This window comes from Nycticebus coucang, chromosome 10 (assembly GCF_027406575.1).
Source record: "Nycticebus coucang isolate mNycCou1 chromosome 10, mNycCou1.pri, whole genome shotgun sequence".
Taxonomy (NCBI): Eukaryota; Metazoa; Chordata; class Mammalia; order Primates; family Lorisidae; genus Nycticebus; species Nycticebus coucang.
The window spans coordinates 55,020,093-55,040,021 of NC_069789.1; the positions used below are offsets into that span (position 1 = coordinate 55,020,093).

The 19,929-nt window shown below is 40.6% G+C and overlaps 1 protein-coding gene across 1 annotated transcript in view; it reads right to left on the minus strand.

Moving 5' to 3' along the window:
* The window catches only part of LOC128596413 (C4b-binding protein alpha chain-like), a 57,926-nt gene that overhangs the window by 10,646 nt on the left and 27,351 nt on the right, over nt 1–19,929 (minus strand). Inside the window, exon 4 of the mRNA XM_053606050.1 lies at nt 10,987–11,169. Coding sequence (XP_053462025.1) covers nt 10,987–11,169 — 183 coding nt within the window. The remainder of the gene's footprint in view (nt 1–10,986; nt 11,170–19,929) is intronic.

Consider the following 19,929-nt stretch of genomic DNA (forward strand, 5'->3'; position numbering starts at 1 on the left):
TACATAATTTGTACCATCAAAAGATATTAAGGAGGACAATCAGGGTACTGATGGCATTTGGCCCAATAAAAATTCACATTTCATGCTCAGTATCTAGGCCTGGTCTACTATTCAGGCTTGGTGATCACTGACAAAAAATGTTGAGCAGACAAGGACAATAGTACATTATTTGTACCGTCAAAAAATTAAGAATAGATAATCAAGGGACTGATGGTATTTGGCCCAATAAAAACTCACAACCCTGTTCTCAGTGTCTAGATCTAGACCTGAGCTAGTTCTCAGGCCTAGTGACCACTAACTGAAGAGGAGTCTAGTTCCAGGAGTGAAGATGCTGTAAAACCTCAAAAATGCCCACATTAAAGAGTGCTCCAATCCTCAAAGAGGACCTATGTTTATTTCTGTAGGTAGCTGTGCACTGTAAAAGGTGTACAGTATCAAAGGGTTATTAAACACAGGGCTCTGGTTCACACTGATACCTGCAACCATCACAGCTCTCCTATTACACCACTTACTAGTCATTTACATTAACATTCAAAGCAGAATTAGAATAGATAAAACTTGGTAGTTAGCTCAAGCCGCACATTGAGTCCTTGGCCTGTGGGTTAAAGAACTATCATATGCAAGAAGACCAAATAGAAGCAACTGATCCTGCCCACCCACCTCACCTTTACCCAAAGCAAAGTAAGTAAAATGTTTGAAAAATGTAATTTCATGTGCTTAGAAGTAGGAGGGGAATGGGGAAGTGAGTGCCCCTAATTTCTTAAACAGCTATATAAGTGAGAAGGGTCATCCCCATCGTAGCTCCACTAAATTCGCCAGTTGATATACTACAAAAGTGAGAAGAAATAGTCAAGAGCATACATTTGCTGCTTTGTCCCTGGGCCGCAATAACTTTCCTGCTCTTGACATAATAAAATCTGAAGACATCTTGGCCATAGGGAGATCCACAGAAAGTCACACTAAGTCCATTCATTAACATTCATCATGTTAATCCTACTCAATGAGCAAGAAGTAGCTAGCGTGATGATGCCCCAGAGCACAGAACATAAGATTCAGGTATTTGACAAATCAGGGAAACTTTGATGGTTCAATAATGCTAGGCTATCCCATCCAAACTAAAGCCAAATTACTGTAAGGCAAGCTGTACATCCCACCAAGAAGAATGAAGCATTGTAGCTGGCAGGCCCCTTCATAACCCAGAGGCACCATCTTCCCTTCCATTCTTGGGAATACTGTTCCAATTCATATGCTGAGTGACACAAAAGACTACCAGGTTTGATTTGGACCCATGTTAGGAAAGGGCATGAGAACAGGCCTACTCAGCAGTGAAATCACCCCTGCTTCTTGGGCTTTAGGATCCTTGCAAGCCTAATGTATTTGAGGTGATTGTAATTTAAAAAAATAAATAAAGATGCAAATATCCGTGGGACAATCATACCATAGGCCCTTGAGATCCTGAAGCAAGGCCATGCACTATAGCAGAGAACTGTATGCTTTTTGAAATATAACTCCTGCCATGTTACTTGGTCTTATTAGGAACAAAGCTCCTGACCTTGGGTCATCAGGTGGCCAGGAAGCCAGAATATCATCTGCACACCCTTTATGACAGCAGGCAGGGAACCATCCACTATCAGAAAGGAGTGTTGCATCTGGGATTGAGCACAAGGAGGACAAGATGGCACAAGTGAGCTGCATTAACAAGAATCCCAATTCCCACTGTGCCCAGCTACTCTTGCACAAGTCCCTCTCCCTTAGCACACACTTAAGGCTCTATAGTTTCTCCATTAGAAACAACTAACTGACAGAACAGGGAAAAGTCGGAGCTTGATTCACAGATAAGCATTTTTGATATGTGTTGCAGGGTGTATGCCTGCATTCCCAGTTTCTCAGGAGGGCCAAGGCATGGGATCACTACAGCCCAAGAGCTGGAGGCTCTGTGGACAGTAATCACAACATTGCACCTAGCCTAGATACAAGATGAAAACTTGGTCTCTTAAAGTACAAAAAATCCAAAACTACATTTAATCAAAAACTTAAAGAAAGGAAAAGCTAAATGAATCCAAGCATTTTAATGAATTGCAAGGTCACAGACAAAACCAGGAGTGCCTGAGGATTATGACAATTAATAGACCATGGTGTTCTTAGGGGTAAAACTAGATGAGCAGCCAAGAAAGACAATACATTATTTGTACCATGAAAAGAAATTAAGGATGAATGATCAATCAACTGGTGGTATTTGGCCTGATAAAAACTCACAATCTTGTGTTCAGTGTCTACTAGACCTGGGCCAGTTCTCAGGTGGTGACCACTAATTGAAGAGGAGTCTAGTTCCAGGAGTGAAGATGTTGTAAAACCCTCAATAGGGCCCACATTAAAGAGTGCCCCAGTCCTCAAAAAGGACCTATGTTTATTTCTGTAGGTAGCTGTGCACTGTAAAAGGTATACAGTATCCAAGGGTTATTAAACACAGGGCTCTAGTTCACACTGATACCTACAACCATCACAGCTCTCCCATTGGTCCTTTCTGTCATCACTGAAAGTATAATCAGAATAGACAAAACTGGTAGTTAGCCTAACCCCCATATTGAGTTCTTGGCCTGTGGGTTAAGGTGGCTCAGTGAGTAGGGCGCCGGCCCCATATGCTGAGGGTGGCGGGTTCAAACCCAGACCTGGCCAAACTGCAACAACAACAAAAAAATAGCCGGGCGTGTGGCGGGTGCCTGTAGTCCCAGCTGCTTGGGAGGCTGAGGCAAGAGAATCGCGTAAGCCCAAGAGTTAGAGGTTGCTGTGAGCCGTGTGATGCCACGGCACTCTACCGAGGGTGGTACAGTGAGACTGTCTCTACAAAAAAAAAAAAAAAGAAGAATTATCATATGCAAGAACACCAAATAGAAGCAACTGATCCTGCCCACCCACCTCACCCTTACCCAAAGCAAAGTAAGTAAAATGTTTGAAAAATGTAATTTCACATACTTAGGAGTAGGAGGGGAAGTGAGTGCCCCTAATTTCTTAAACAGCTATATAAGTGAGAAGGGTCATCCCCATCGTAGCTCCACTAAATTCACCAGTTGATATACCACAAAAGTGAGAAGAAATAGTCAAGAGCATACATTTGCTGCTTTGTCCCTGGGCTGCGATAACTTTCCTGCCCTTGACATAATAAAATCTGAAGACATCTTGGCCATAGGGAGATCCACAGAAAGTCACACTAAGTCCATTCATTAACATTCATCATGTTAATCCTACTCAATGAGCAAGAAGTAGCTAGCGTGATGATGCCCCAGAGCACAGAACATAAGATTCAGGTATTTGACAAATCAGGGAAACTTTGATGGTTCAATAATGCTAGGCTATCCCATCCAAACTAAAGCCAAATTACTGTAAGGCAAGCTGTACATCCCACCAAGAAGAATGAAGCATTGTAGCTGGCAGGCCCCTTCATAACCCAGAGGCACCATCTTCCCTTCCATTCTTGGGAATACTGTTCCAACTCATATGATGAGTGACACAAAAGTCTACCAGATTTGATTTGGACCCATATCCAAAAGACTACCAAGTTTGACTTCATACCCGTGAAAGGGCATGAGAACAAGCCTATTCAGCAGTGAAATCACCCCTAATTCTTGGGCTTTAGGATCCTTGAGAGCCTAATGTATTTGAGGAGATTGTCATTTAAAAAAAAATAATAAAGATTCAAAGGTCATTGGGACAATCACACCATAGGCCCTTGAGAACATGAAGCAGGGCCAAGCACTGTAGCAGAGAACTGTATGCTTTTTGAAATATAACTCCTGCCATGTTATGTGGTCTTGCTAGGAACAAAACTCCTGACCTTGGGTCATCGGGTGGCCAGGAAGCCAGAATACTCATCTGAGCTGGGTCTGTCAGGTACACCCTTTATGACAGCAGGCAGGGAACCATCTGCTATCAGAAGGGAGTGGTGCACCTGAGATTGAGCATGAGCAGGACAAGATGGCACAAGTGGACTGTACTAATTAGAAGCCAAATTCCCACTGTGCCCAGCTACTCTTGCACAAGTCCCTCTCCCGTAGCACATACTTAAGGCTCAATAGGTTCTCCATTAGAAACAACCAACTCACATAACAGGGAGAAATCAGAGCTTGTTTCACAGGTGAGCATTTTTGATATGTGTTGTAGGGTATATGCCTGCATTCCCAGTTTCTCAGGAGGGCCGAGGCAGAAGATGACTACAGCCCAAGAGTTGGAGGCTCTGTGGGCAGTAATCACACCATTGCACCCAGCTTAGATGAGAGAGAAAGACTCTGTCTCTTGAAAAACAAAACAAAAAATACATTTAACAAAAACATGTAAAGACGTCAGAAGCTAAGTGAATGCAAGCATTATAATGAAATGCATGGTCAGAGATGCAACCAAAAGTGCCTCAGGATTATGACAATTAATAGACCATGGTGTTCTTAGGGGTAAAACTAGATGAGCAGCCAACAAGGACAATATTATTTGTACCATGAAAAGAAATTAAGGATGGATGATCAATGAACTGATGGTATTTGGCCCAATAAAAACTCACAAGGTTGTGTTCAGTGTCTAGACCCAGACCAGTTCTCAAGCCTGGTGATTGCTGACTGAATATGAGTCTAGTTCCAGTGGTGAAAATGCTGTAAAACCCTGAAAAGTGCCCACATTAAAGAGTGCCCTAGTCCTCAAAGAGGACCTGTGTTTATTTCTGTAGGTAGCTATGCACTATAAAAGGTATACAGTATCCAAGGTTATTAAACACAGGACTCTAGTTCACACTGATACCTACAACTATCACAGCTCTCCCGTTGGTCATTTACATCATCATTGAAAGTGTAATCAGAATAGATAAAATGGGTAATTATCCCAACCCCCATATTGACACCTTGGCTTCTGGGTTAAGAACTATAATATGCAAGAAGACCAAATAGAAGCAATTGATCCTGCCCACCCACCTCACCCTTACCCAAAGCAAAGTAAGTAAAATGTTTAAAAAATGTAATTTCTCATGCTTAGGAGTAGGAGGGGAATGGGGGAGTGAGTGCCACTAATTTCTTAAACAGCTGTATAAATGTGAATGATTATCCCCATAATAATAGCTTCATTAAATTCACCAGTCAATACACCACAAATGTGACAAGAAATAGTCGAAAGCACACATTTGCTACTTTCTTCCTGGGCCTGGCCTTTCTTCCTAGTGAGACTCCATCTCTAATAAATAGCCAGGAGTTGTGTTAGAGGCCTGTAGTCCCAGCTACTTAGGAGGCTGAGGCAAGAGGATAACTTAAACCCAATGATAATTTTCCTGCCCCTGTCATAATAAAATGTGAAGACATCTTAGTCATAGGGAGATCCACAGAAAGTCACACTAAGTCAGTACATCGACGGCATCATGTTAATCGAACAAGAAGTAGCTAGCATGATGATGTTCCAAATCACAAAAGATAAGATTCAAGGATTTGACAGGTCAGTAAAGCTTTTGGAGGTTGATGGTTCAAGAATACTGAGATATCCCATCCAAACTAAAGCCAAATTACTATAAGGTACTCTGCACATCCTACCAAAAAGAATGAAGCATGGCAGCTGGTGGCCCCTTCACAACCCAGAGGCACCATCGTCTATTCTTGGGAATACTGTTCCAACTTATATGCTTGGTGACACAAAAGAGTATCAGATTTGTTTTGACCCAAGTTAAGAAAGTCTGGGTGTGGTGGCTCACACCTGTAATCCCAGAACTTGGGAGGTCCAGGTGGGTAGATTGCCTGAATTCACCATTCAAGACCAGCCTCAGCCAGAGTGAGACTCCATCTCTAATAAATAGCCAGGAGTTGTGGTAGGGGCCTGTAGTCCCAGCTACTTAGGAGGCTGAGGCAAGAGGATAACTTAAACCCAAGAGTTTTACATTTCTGTGAGCTATGACGCCATAGCACTCTACCAATGGTGGCCAAGTAAGATTCTGTCTCAAAAAAAAAAAAAAAAAAAAAAAAAGGAAAGGGCATGACAGCATGCCTACTCTGCAGTGAAATCACCCTTGCCTCTTGGGCTTTAGGGCCCTTGTGAGCCCACTGTATTTGAGGTGATTGTAATTTAAAAAAAAAATAAAGGTGCAATTATCAGTGGGACAATCATACCATAGGCCCTTGAGATCCTGAAGCAAGGCTATGTACTGTAGCAGAATATTTCCTTTTTGAAATAAAACTGCCATGTTATTTGGTCATGCTAGAAACAAAGCTCCTGAACTTGGGTCATCAAATGGCCAGGGAACTAGAAGTATTCATTTGAGCTGGGTCTGTCAGACACACCATTATGAGGGCAGGCAGGGAACCATCCATTATCAGAAGAAAGTGCATCTGAAATTGAGCACGAGGAGGACAAGATGGCACATGTGAGCTGCACTAACAAGAAGTCCAATTCCCACTGTGCCCAGCTACTCTTGCACAATTTCCTCTCCCTTTGCACACACTTAAGGCTCTATAGGTTCTCCATTAGAAACAACCAACTGACAGAACAGAGAGAAGTTGGAGCTTGTTTCAGTTTCTCCAGAGAGCTGAGGTAGGAAGATAACTAGACCCTTAGAGTTGGAAACTCTGTGGGCAGTAATCACACCATTGCACCCAGTCTAGATGAGAGATGAAGACTCTGTCTCTTAAAAAAAAAAAATTATCCAAAAAATGTAAGGAAGAGAGAGGCTATATGAATCCAAGCATTATAGTGAATTGCAAGGTCATAGACAAAACCAGGGAGTGCCTGAGGATTATGATAATTAATAGACCATGATGTTCTTAGGGGCAAAACTAGATGAGCAGCCAAGAAAGACAATACGTTCTTTGTTTCATGAAAAGAAATTAAGGATGGATGATCAATCAACTGATGATATTTGGCCCAACAAAAACTCACAATCTTGTCCTCAGTGTCTAGACCTGGGCCAGTTTTCAGGCCTGGTGACCACTAACTGAAGAAGAGTCTAGTTCCAGAAGTAAAGATGTTGTACAACCCTCAAAAATGCCCACATTAAAGAGTGCCCCAGTCCTCAAAGAGGACTTATTTCTGTAGGTAGTTATGCACTGTAAAAGGTATACAGTATCCAAGGGGTATTAAACATAGGGGTCTAGTTCACACTGATACCTGGAACCATCACGGCTCTCCCATTGGTCATTTACATCATCATTGAAAGTATAATCAGAGAAGACAAAACTGGTAGTTAGCCCACCCCACCCCCATATTGACCCTTGGCCTGTGGGGTAAGAAATTTCATTTGAAAGAAGACCAAAAAGAAGCAATTGATCCTGCCCACCCACCTTACCTTACCCAAAGCAAAGTAAGTAAAATGTATGAAAAATGTAATTTCACATGCTTAGGACTAGGAGGGGAATGGGGAAGTGAGTGCCACTAATTTCTTGTTTTATTATTAAATCACAAAAAGGTAGATCATGTATAAATTAATGCATTTATGGGGTACAATGTGCTGATTTCATATATAATTGGAAATGCTTACATTGTACTGGTAAATATATCCCTCACCTCATTTACTTAATTATTGTGTTAAGACATTTATACTCTATACTTAATAGATCCAACATGTACCCTTTTCTTAAACAGCTATATAAATGAGAATGGTCATCCCATTACAGCTTCATTAAATTCACCAATCCATATACCACAAAAGTGAAAAGAAATAGGCAAGAGTACACATTTGCTGCTTTCTCCCTGGGCCATGATAACTTTCCTGTCCCTGTCATAATAAAATCTGAAGACATCTTGGCCATGAGGAGATCCACAGAAAGTCATACTAAGTCAGTACATAGGTGGCATCATGTTAATCCTACTGAATGAGCAAGAAGTAGCTAGCGTGATGATGTTCTAAAGTACAAAAGATAAGATTCAGGAATTTGACGTGTCAGTAAAACTTTTGGAGGTTGATGGTTCAAGAATACTGGGAACTAAAGCCAAACTAAAGCCAAATTACTATAAGGTAAGCTGCATGTCTTACCAAGAAGAATGAAGCATAGCAGCTGGCAGGCCCCTTCACAACCCAGAGGCATCATCTTCCATTCCAACTCATATGCTGAGTGACACAAAAGACTACCAGGTTTGATTTGGACCCATGTTAGGAACATGCACATTAGCAGGCCTACTCAGCAGTGAAATCACACCTGCTGTTTGGGCTTTAGGACCCTCGAGAGCCTAATGTATTTGAGATGATTGTAATTTAAAAAATAATAAAGATGCAAATGTCAATTGGACAATCATACCAGACGCCCCTGAGATCCTGAAGCAAGGCCATACACTGTAGCAGAGAATTTGCTTTTTGAAATATAACTCCTGCCATCTTAATAGGTCTTGCTAGGAAAAAGCTACTGACCTTGGGTCATCAGGTGGCCATGGAGCCAGAAGTACTCATCTGAGCTGGGTTTCTCAGGTAGGGAACCATCCATTATCAGAAGGGAGTGGTGCATCTGAGATTGAGCACGAGCAGGGCAAGATGGAAGAAGTGGGCTGCACTGACAAGAAGCTCAATTCCCACTGTGCCCAGCTACTGTTGCACAATTTCTTCTCCTATTGCACACACTTATGGATCTATATGTTCTTTATTACAACCAACCAACTGACAGAACAGAGAGAAGTCATAGCTTGTTCACAGATGGACATTTTTTGTTTCTGTTGTAGAGGCGTCAAGGATCACTTCCAAAGCCTTTGTTCTTCAGCTCTTATGTTGGCTCCTTAACTATATCTACAGACAAAATTGGCATGGGCAAATCAACAAGATAAAGATACAGAAATGCTAATAGTCTTAGATGTGGGTCTTCCCACAGAGTGAAGTCCAAAATGTTGTCAAAGTAATATGTTTTTATGCTTTTCAGATAAAGAGTAATATATTTGAGAAATGACAAGAAAAAAGGTGATCTGGCTAGATGCAGTATATCTCTAGGGGAGTCACAGGAGACTACTTCCACATATAGAAGAAAGATATAAAACTAGTGGAGAATAAATGTAACTTTAAAAAGTTTATTTTTTAAGGTTCAATACAACCCCTAGGCCTTTTTTCTCCTTCTAGCACACTCCCTCCCCCCAAAATAAAACTTTACAAATTATCTCATGCAGGAAGAGACAGGTCAGCAATCTTGTTCACAAACTATAATCTCTCCAACGTTTTCAATTCAAAATAATCAACCCATCAGTTTATTTCACTCTGTCAGTATGTACAAACTGAAATGGATGGAAACTGTGCACAATCAAGGGTGGTCTCAACAGAGAGATGAAAGGGGAAATCTTACTGATACAGTGAGCTATGAGTGATACACCTAAAAATATTGGCCTAAAGATAGACACAATTAAGATTCATGCATAGAATAAATGGCTTCTTAGGTCAGAGCCCTGCAAAGAGAAAGACTGGAAGACTGGGCACAAGAAGATCTAGTGTAAAAGCAGGTAAATGGACATAAAAAAAATGGGCAGGAATCTTGAAGATTATTATTTTGTGTATTGACACCAGACCATCCCTAATAAAAGAGGCAGTAAACCACTATGTATAATAGAAAAAAAAACAAGTCTCAGCCAGTTGAAGTTAGTCATTCTCTGTCATTGGCTTCACTGGTGGTGGCATAAGAGGAAGAGCCACAACATGGCCATGTAGCATGAATGGAGAATAAGCATGGGCCCAACATCATGGACCCCCTCTCACAAAGGCTATTTGTTGTCACTGAGTTTCCAACCTGCCAGCATCAATGCTAAGTCCCTAATATGACACCATCACTTGAGGCAACCAAAAACGCATTTACCAGCAGGTTGACTATAATAGACCCCTTCTACTCTGGAAAGAAGAACAATTTATTCTGATAGAAATATATAAGTATTACAGGTACAGGTTTGCCTTTTCGGCCTGCAGGACCTCAGTTGGCGCTGTTATGTGAATGATTACAGAGTGTTTGAACAATTGACATAGAATTCACCACATCCAAACAGAAGACCCAGGCATATCAAAAAGGTGTGTCAGTAGGACCATGGTCATGGAATCCACTATTCAAATCACATATAGCGTCATCCAAACCTGCTGACCTGTGAGAAGATTAGAATGGTTGGTTAAAGGCACAGTGGCTATGCCGGATGACAGGCAGTGTTTGACAATGATGGGACTCTATTTTCCACAAAGGAGTATCTACTTTAAATCAAATATTAACCTGAGTAAGGCTCTGGGTTCCCAATAAAATAAATGCATGGGTCCAGGAACCACGAGATGGAAGCATGAATGAATCCAAGTAACTGTAACTGATCCATTTGGGAATTTATGGTTTTCATCTCTGAAATTCTGGTACCTACAGGTTTAAAAGTCTTTGTTGGAAAATTGGAAACATTTCTTCCAGGGCAGGCAGGGATTTTCATATTAATTTATAAACTGCAACTAAGGCCTGGCCACTTTGAGCTCCTTTGGCCTTCTTGCTAGAAGACAAATTGTTTTGCTACCAGGGGAATGGGTCCTGATCAACAATACATGGGCCAATCAAACACATGGGGTTGGGGGGTGGGAGGTGGGGAGAACAGTGTGATGTGTTTAGCACTATCAGCTCTTGATGATGGTAAGGGAAGAATTTCACATTAAAGTGACAGTCAGACTGCTTGAAAGAAGCTGGAGGAAGGAAGCTCAGGTAGGCAGGTTCAAACAGACTTGGACAAGTGTTTTTCTGCAGATTAAGACACATAGGCCAGAAATAGAGGAAGAAGAGAGAATAAATCCAAAGAAACTAAACATAGAAATTGAAAAGTTCAGCTGAATCTCTTAGATGTAGTCTGATTTAGAACAGAAGAGGAAACTGGGAAGGCCAAAAGAATGGGAACAAATGATAGGAGATAAAAAGTGAAAGCTAGGTTCACTCCAAGAATCATACAGAGTATATAAAAATGTTTCACTAATTATTAAACTTCTTACCAATCACCATCACATTGATATGAAGAACTTCCAAAAACAATACATGTAATTCTATGAACTCTTACCACATGATGGTGTGTGGGGACTCCATGTGCCATCTGATTGGCATGTAGCAGAATGTTCTTGGGCCCAAGAACATAAATATGAAACCTCATCTCCATAGAAATAGACACAGTCAGTACTGCGACGACTTTTTCTATGATGAGTGATTTCACCATCATTTAGTTCTGGTATTGGGCAACATAACTCTAAAAAATAAAAAGTGAGGCTAATGGTTAGTAAAATCACCCCAAGGAGGCTCCCAAGGCTAACAATCTTATTGCTACCTTTGGAAGTTCTCACCACTGAAGAGACTCACAATACTCCAAGTCTCCTCTCCCTGTTCCTAACTTACTAAAATACCCTAATCCAGTCATTTGCCTCCAGCTAAGCAATTTCCTCAGGAACCTCCAAGATAAAACTCGTATTAAACCTGAGTGAAAATGTCAATTTTCAAAATTCTCAAGAGCAAGGAGGCGGAGCAAGATGGCAGCCGAGTAACAGCTTCCTTGCATCTGGGCACCGTGAGTCTGGGGAGATAGGACTCTAGGCATCTCTGGCTGGTGGGAACTGCCTATCATCATTCCTATGAGGATACAGGGAGTCAGCGAGAGACTTCGGGACCCCAAGAGGAGGACTAAAACAGTGGAAAACCAGCAAGTGGTCGCGTGTGTTCAATCCGTCTAAACCCGCCCACAACTGTAAGTTCAGTAGCAGCGAGACTGCAAACCAGAAAGGCCTTACCTGTGAACCGTTTTGATGTCCTTGGACTTGGCACTGAGTTGAACTGCCTTGGGGAAGGCCTGAGCAGGAGTGCGGAGAACTTTGGCCATTGTCTAGGGCCCCAGTCTGAGCCGCTGAGCCAGACGGAGCTAATAGTGTTTGGCGGTGGGTCACACGGATCCATTGTCAGTGATCTGCCCTGGCAAGCTCCGCCCTCAGGGTCGCAGAGCTAGAAATGGGTGGGAGCTGGTAACCCAGCAACCAAGTAGCCTAAGGGTGGGGTCTGAGCCGCCTTGCAGCCCTAACCCTCCGGGGCAGAGTGAGACCGGTTTTGGCACACTGGTAAGTGGATAGCCACTTCAGCAGTGATTCCAGCGAGAAAGCTGGGAAAGCTTCTGCTCAGCAAGTTTACAAGTTCAAAGTGCCTTTTAAGTAGGCTGAAGAGAGATTTAGGGTGTCTACCTGCTGGGGTTTGAGAAATCAGCAGCCTCCAGTGGTATCAGAACTGTGACTAACATCTCATACCCCAGAAGACCACGTGTTGCGCAGACAATATTCAATAACATATACAAACTGCTTTGTTTTTGGTTGTGTATTTTTTTCTTTTTTTTTGTTTGGTTGTTTTTTTTGTTTGTTTATTTTGACGTTGCTGATGTTCTTTTGTTTTTTTAATTTCAATCTTTTCCATACAGATCCCTTTTTCTTTCTCAATTTTCCTAGTTTAATTATAATTTCCCATTGCTGCCTTCTTTAATAACTACAACTTCATTTTTGCTAGTGTTTCTACCGCTATCATTTGGTTTTTCACCCAATTTTATCCCTGTAAAGTTTTCTGTTTGCTTGTTTTGGTTTAATTTATAGCATTTTTGTCTTTCCTCTCTACTTGGTGGAAGTGGGGTACTGTGTCTGATCAGGTTAGCAAAGAGCTGCTGACCTCAAGGGAACCACACAACTGGGCACCCCCAGAAGGTGGGGTTTTTTAAGGTTGTGTCAAAGTACCCTACTGTACACCTATATTGCCCTGTCTCCCTCTTTCTGTGCCTCTCTTCTTTTTGTCAATATTCCTTATATCCACCCCCTCTCCTTTCTCTATCTTTCTTTTTTTCTTATCACTCGGCCCTCCTTTCTTTCATCCCCTTTTTTTGCTCTTCAACCTTCTCACACTTCTGGTCCTGTAACCCTTAGTCCACAGGCACAAGAACTTAAAGAGCAAGAGGAAGTGAAAGGAAAATTAGGGCAAGGAAACAGATAAAAGAAATCACTCATGAGGAAGAATCAGCAGAAAACTCCAGGCAACATGAAGAACGAGTCCAGAACAACCCCACCAAGGGACCATGAGGTAGCTGCTGCAGATGATTCCACCACTATAGAAATGTTAGGAATGACAGAAAGGGAATTTAGAATACACATGTTGAAAACAATGAAAGAAATGATGGAAACAATGAAGGAAATTGCTAATAAAGTGGAAAATAACCAAAAGGAAATCCAAAAACAGAATCAAATAAGAGATGAACGATATGAAGAATATAAAAAGGATATAGCAGAGCTGAAGGAACTGAAACAGTCAATTAGGGAACTTAAAGATGCAATAGAAAGTATCAGCAACAGGTTAGACCATGCAGAAGAAAGAATTTCAGAGGTAGAAGACAAAGTTCTTGAGATAACTCAGACAGTAAAAGAGGCAGAAAAGAAGAGAGAGAAAGCAGAACGTTCACTGTCAGAATTATGGGACTTTATGAAGCGTTCCAACATACGAGTTATAGGAATTCCAGAAGGGGAAGAAGAATGCCCCAGAGGAATGGAAGCCATACTAGAAAATATTATAAAAGAAAATTTCCCAAATATCACCAAAGATTCTGACACACTGCTTTCAGAGGGATATCGGACCCCGGGTCGCCTCAACTCTAACCGAGCTTCTCCAAGACACATTGTGATGAACCTGTCCAAAGTCAAGACAAAAGAAAAGATTCTGCAAGCTGCCAGGAATAAGCGCCAGTTGACCTACATGGGCAAATACATCAGAGTGACCACAGACTTCTCTAATGAAACTTTCCAAGCAAGAAGACAATGGTCATCTACCTTTAATCTACTTAAACAGAACAATTTTCAGCCCAGAATTCTGTACCCTGCTAAGCTAAGCTTCAAAATTGACGGAGAAATCAAATCATTTACGGATATACAAACATTGAGGAAATTCACCACAACAAGACCAGCTCTACAGGAAATACTTCAACCTGTTCTGCACACTGACCACCACAATGGATCAGCAGCAAAGTAAGAACTCAGAAATCAAAGGACAGAACCTAACCTCCACACTGATGCAAAAGATAAAACTAAGCAATGGACTCTCACCAAATAAGACGAATAGAATACTACCACACTTATCAATTATCTCAATAAATGTTAATGGCTTGAATTCCCCACTGAAGAGACATAGATTGGCTGACTGGATTAAAAAACACAAGCCATCCATTTGCGGTCTGCAAGAAACACACCTGGCTTCAAAAGACAAATTCAAGCTCCGAGTCAAGGGTTGGAAGACAATTTTTCAGGCAAATGGAATTCAGAAGAAAAGAGGAGTTGCAATCTTATTTTCAGATACATGTGGATTTAAAGCAACTAAAGTCAAAAAAGACAAAGATGGTCACTTTATATTGGTCAAGGGAAAAATACAACAAGAAGACATTTTAATTCTAAATATTGATGCACCCAATTTAAATGCTCCCAGATTCTTGAAGCAGACCTTACTCAGTCTGAGCAATAAGATATCTGATAATACCATCATAACAGGGGACTTTAACACACCTCTTACAGAGCTGGACAGATCCTCTAAACAGAAATTAAACAAAGATGTAAGAGATTTAAATGAGACCCTGGAACAACTTGGGTTGTTGCTTGATAGACGCATATAGAACACTCCACCCCAAAGATAAAGAATATACATTCTTCTCATCACCCCATGGAACATTCTACAAAATTGATCATATCCTGGGACACAAAACAAATATTAACAGAATCAAAAGAATTGAAATTTTACCTTGTATCTTTTCAGACCATAAGGCACTAAAGGTGGAACTCAACTCTAACAAAAATGCTCAACCCCACCCAAAGGCATGGAAATTAAACAATCTTCTGTTGAATAACAGATGGGTGCAGAAAGAAATAAAACAGGAAATCATTAACTTCCTTGAAGCATAACAAAAATGAAGACACAAGCTACCAAAACCTGTGGGATACAGCAAAAGCAGTTTTGAGAGGAAAATTCATCACTTTAGATGCCTACATTCGAAAAACAGAAAGAGAGCACATCAACAATCTCACAAGGGATCTTATGGAATTGGAAAAAGAAGAACAATCTAAGCCTAAACTCAGTAGAAGAAAAGAAATATCCAAAATCAAATCAGAGATCAATGAAATTGAAAACAAAAGAATCATTCAGAAAATTAATGAAACAAGGAGTTGGTTTTTTGAAAAAATAAATAAAATAGATAAACCATTGGCCAGACTAACTAGAAATAGAAAAGTAAAATCTCTAATAACCTCAATCAGAAACGATAAAGGGGAAATAACAACTGATCCCACAGAGATACAAGAGATCATCTCTGAATACTACCAGAAACTCTATGCCCAGAAATTTGACAATGTGAAGGAAATGGATCAATATTTGGAATCACACCCTCTCCCTAGACTTAGCCAGGAAGAAATAGACCTCCTGAACAGACCAATTTCAAGCACTGAGATCAAAGAAACAATAAAAAAGCTTCCAACTAAAAAATGCCCTGGTCCAGATGGCTTCACTCCAGAATTCTATCAAACCTTCAAGGAAGAGCTTATTCCTGTACTGCAGAAATTATTCCAAAAAACTGAGGAATAAGGAATCTTCCCCAACACATTCTATGAAGCAAACATCACCCTGATACCAAAACCAGGAAAAGACCCAAACAAAAAGGAGAATTTCAGACCAATCTCACTCATGAATATAGATGGAAAAATTCTCAACAACATCCTAGCCAATAGATTACAGCTTGTCATCAAAACAGTCATTCATCATGATCAAGTAGGCTTCATCCCAGGGATGCAAGGCTGGTTTAACATACGCAAGTCCATAAACGTTATCCACCATATTAACAGAGGCAAAAATAAAGATCACACGATCCTCTCAATAGATGCAGAAAAAGCATTTGATAAAATCAAGCATCCTTTTCTAATTAGAACACTGAAGAGTATAGGCATAGGTGGCACATTTCTAAAACTGATTGAAGCTATCTATGACAAACCCACAGCCAATATTTTACTGAATGGAGTAAAACTGAAAGCTTTTCCTCTTAGAACTGGAACCAGACAAGGTTGTCCTCTGTCACCTTTACTATTCAACATAGTGCTGGAAGTTCTAGCCAATACAATTAGGCAAGAGAAGGAAATAAAGGGAATCCAAATGGGAGCAGAGGAGGTCAAACTCTCCCTCTTTGCTGATGACATGATCTTATACTTAGACAACCCCAAAGACTCAACCACAAGACTCCTAGAAGTCATCAAAAATACAGTAATGTTTCAGGATATAAAATCAATGTCCACAAGTCAGTAGCCTTTGTGTACACCAATAACAGTCAAGATGAGAAGCTAATTAAGGACACAACTCCCTTCACCATAGTTTCAAAGAAAATGAAATACCTAGGAATATACCTAACGAAGGAGGTGAAGGACCTCTATAAAGAAAACTATGAACTCCTCAGAAAGGAAATAGCAGAGGATATTAACAAATGGAAGAACATACCATGCTCATGGATGGGAAGAATCAACATTGTTAAAATGTCTATACTTCCCAAAGCAATCTACCTATTCAATGCCATTCCTATCAAAGTACCTACATCGTACTTTCAAGATTTGGAAAAAATGATTCTGCGTTTTGTATGGAACCGGAAAAAACCCCATATAGCTAAGGCAGTTCTCTGTAACAAAAATAAAGCTGGGGGCATCAGCATACCAGATTTTAGTCTGTACTAAAAAGCCATAATGGTCAAGACAGCATGGTACTGGCACAAAAACAGAGACATAGACACTTGGAATCGAATTGAACACCAAGAAATGAAACTAACATCTTACAACCACCTAATCTTTGATAAACCAAACAAGAACTTACCTTGGGGGAAAGACTCCCTATTCAATAAATGGTGTTGGGAGAACTGGATGTCTACATGTAAAAGACTGAAACTGGACCCACACCTTTCCCCACTCACAAAAATTGATTCAAGATGGATAAAGGACTTAAATTTAAGGCATGAAACAATAAAAATCCTCAAAGAAAGCATAGGAAAAACACTGGAAGATATTGGCCTGGGGGAAGACTTCATGAAGAAGACTGCCATGGCAATTGCAACAACAACAAAAATAAATAAATGGGACTTCATTAAACTGAAAAGCTTCTGTACAGCTAAGGACACAATAACCAAAGCAAAGAGACAACCTACATAATGGGAAAGGATATTTGCATATTTTCAATCAGACAAAAGCTTGATAACTAGGATATATAGAGAACTCAAATTAATCCACATGAAAAAAGCCAACAATCCATATATCAATGGGCAAGAGACATGAATAGAACTTTCTCTAAAGACGACAGACGAATGGCTAACAAACACATGAAAAAATGTTCATCATCTCTATATATTAGAGAAATGCAAATCAAAACAATCCTGAGATATCATCTAACCCCAGTGAGAATGGCCCTCATCACAAAATCTCAAAACTGCAGATGCTGGCATGGATGTGGAGAGAAGGGAACACTTTTACACTGCTGGTGGGACTGCAAACTAGTACAACCTTTCTGGAAGGAAGTATGGAGAAACCTCAAAGCACTCAAGCTAGACCTCCCATTTGATCCTGCAATCCCATTACTGGGCATCTACCGAGAAGGAAAAAAATCCTTTTATCATAAGGACACTTGTACTAGACTGTTTATTGCAGCTCAATTTACCATTACTAAAATGTGGAAACAGCCTAAATGCCCACCAACCCAGGAATGGATTAACAAGCTGTGGTATATGTATACCATGGAATACTATTCAGCCATTAAAAAAAATGGAGACTTTACATCCTTCATATTAACCTAGATGGAAGTGGAAGACATTATTCTTAGTAAAGCATCACAAGAATGGAGAAGCATGAATCCTATGTACTCAATCTTGATATGAGGACAATTAATGACAATTAAGGTTATGGGGGGGGAAGCAGAAAGAGGGATGGAGGGAGGAGGGTTGGGCCTTAGTGTGTGTCACACTTTATGGGGGCAAGACATGATTGCAAGAGGGACTTTACCTAACAATTGCAATCAGTGTAACCTGGCTTATTGTACCCTCAATGAATCCCCAACAATAAAAAAAAAAAAAAAAGAAAAAAAAAAATCTTCACCACATTTAGTCACCAAAAAAAAAAAAAAAAATTCTCAAGAGCAATGGTAAATAGCATTCATAAAACTTATGGCTTTAATGAAGTTGTATCATTATTAAACTCTCTATTAACTTAAAATTCTTATGTTTTCTTATGTTACAAAGAATAAGAATGTTCTGAAAAGTTTATATCTCCCTAGAAAGTGAATGCATCAAAATAAATTTAAAGTATTCTTTATAGCAAGATTTTCCCTTTCTTGATGCAGAAATTAAGAGAAATAGCTATCTAAATTCTTTCATATTGAGGGGGTGGAGAAAGATGGCAGACCAGAGGATTGTTCAGCTGAGCTCTCCTAGAACAACTGGGGAAAAAGATAGAACTCACCCATACCTGGAGTGGGAACCTTGCCAAGAGTCATAACTCAGGGAGCATAGTGAGGAGGTGATGACCTGGATACAGGGTAGCATCCAGAGCAGGAGAAATCTGATAAATTAGGCAAGTGATTGTGGCTGGCTGGGATCAGCCCCCCAATCCCCCCACACAGAGGTCTGGGATGTTAGGAAGCCTTTCCAAAGCTTTCAGTTACTGGGGGAAGCTGAATATTGAGTGGAAAGCTTGGAAGAGTGGGCAGACTTGAACAGTATACAGCAACCAGATTTGAATGCTTGTTGGAGTGGGTTTGCCATAGATTTGATGGCTCAGTATGGCTCAGGCAGCCATAGTGAAAAGGTCTCTGTGGCTAGGAGTCTGCCATTGTGTTAAGGTCAGGAGATGGTCAAACAAGCGGCCTAAAGCATGGCTATCTTAACTCTGCCTGCCAGGATCAGAACTTCACTCCTGGGACAGGCTGAGGAACTCCCACACCCCACGGAAACTAGAGTCAGGGGGCTCTGTGAGACCTGCCCCAGAAGGATTCTTGTGAGCTTGAAGATCCCAACATGGCAGGATATGAATACTGAGGAAACAATCAGGCGATCACTGAAGGCAACTAAGTTTGGAATAAGGACCATAACGGTTGTTGGCTGTGCTCTCTGTCTCCTAAAAAATCCGCAGCACCTGGTGTCCTGGTGACATATTGCAACATGCTGTCATCAACAGTAAAGACTTCTGTTTGAAACAAAGGAGGTAGTCAGAAGGAAAAAGGAGGACAGGAAGTGAGCAAGAAGAAAGAACACATGAAGAGGAACCAACAGAAAAATTCAGGCAACATGAAAAACCAAAACAGAGGAATTCTCCCAAGGGAACATGAAGCAGCTACTACAGAAGATTCCACCTATAAAGAGTTAATGGTCTTAACAGAAAGGAAATTTAAAATATGGATGATGAAGACAATAAAAGGAATGGATGAGAAAATGGAAGACAGAAACAAAAGTTAGACAAAAGATATCTAGAATATATAAAGGATATAGCAAAGCGTAAGGAAATGAACAAGATAATCAGGGAATGTCAACATGCAGTAGAAAGTATCAAAAATAGGTTATACCATGGAGAAGAAAGAACTTTAGAGCTAGATAATAAAGTTTTCTGGTTTACCCAGGTAGTTAAAAAGGCAGAAAAGAAGACAGAGAAAGCAGAACAGATGCTTAGAGAACTACTAGACTCCATGAAGCATTCAAACATATGAATAATAGGGATTCCTGATGGGGAAGAAGATTGCCCCAAAGGAATGGAAGCTCTACCGCAGACTATCATAAATGAAAACTTCTCAAGTTGTATTAAAGACCCTGACACATTCCTTTCAGATGGATATTGAACCCCAGGTCATCTCATCTCAAACAGAGATTCTCCAAGATACATTGTAATGAACCTGTCCAAAGTCAAGATGAAAGAAAAAATTCTGCAAGCAGCCAGGAGTAAGT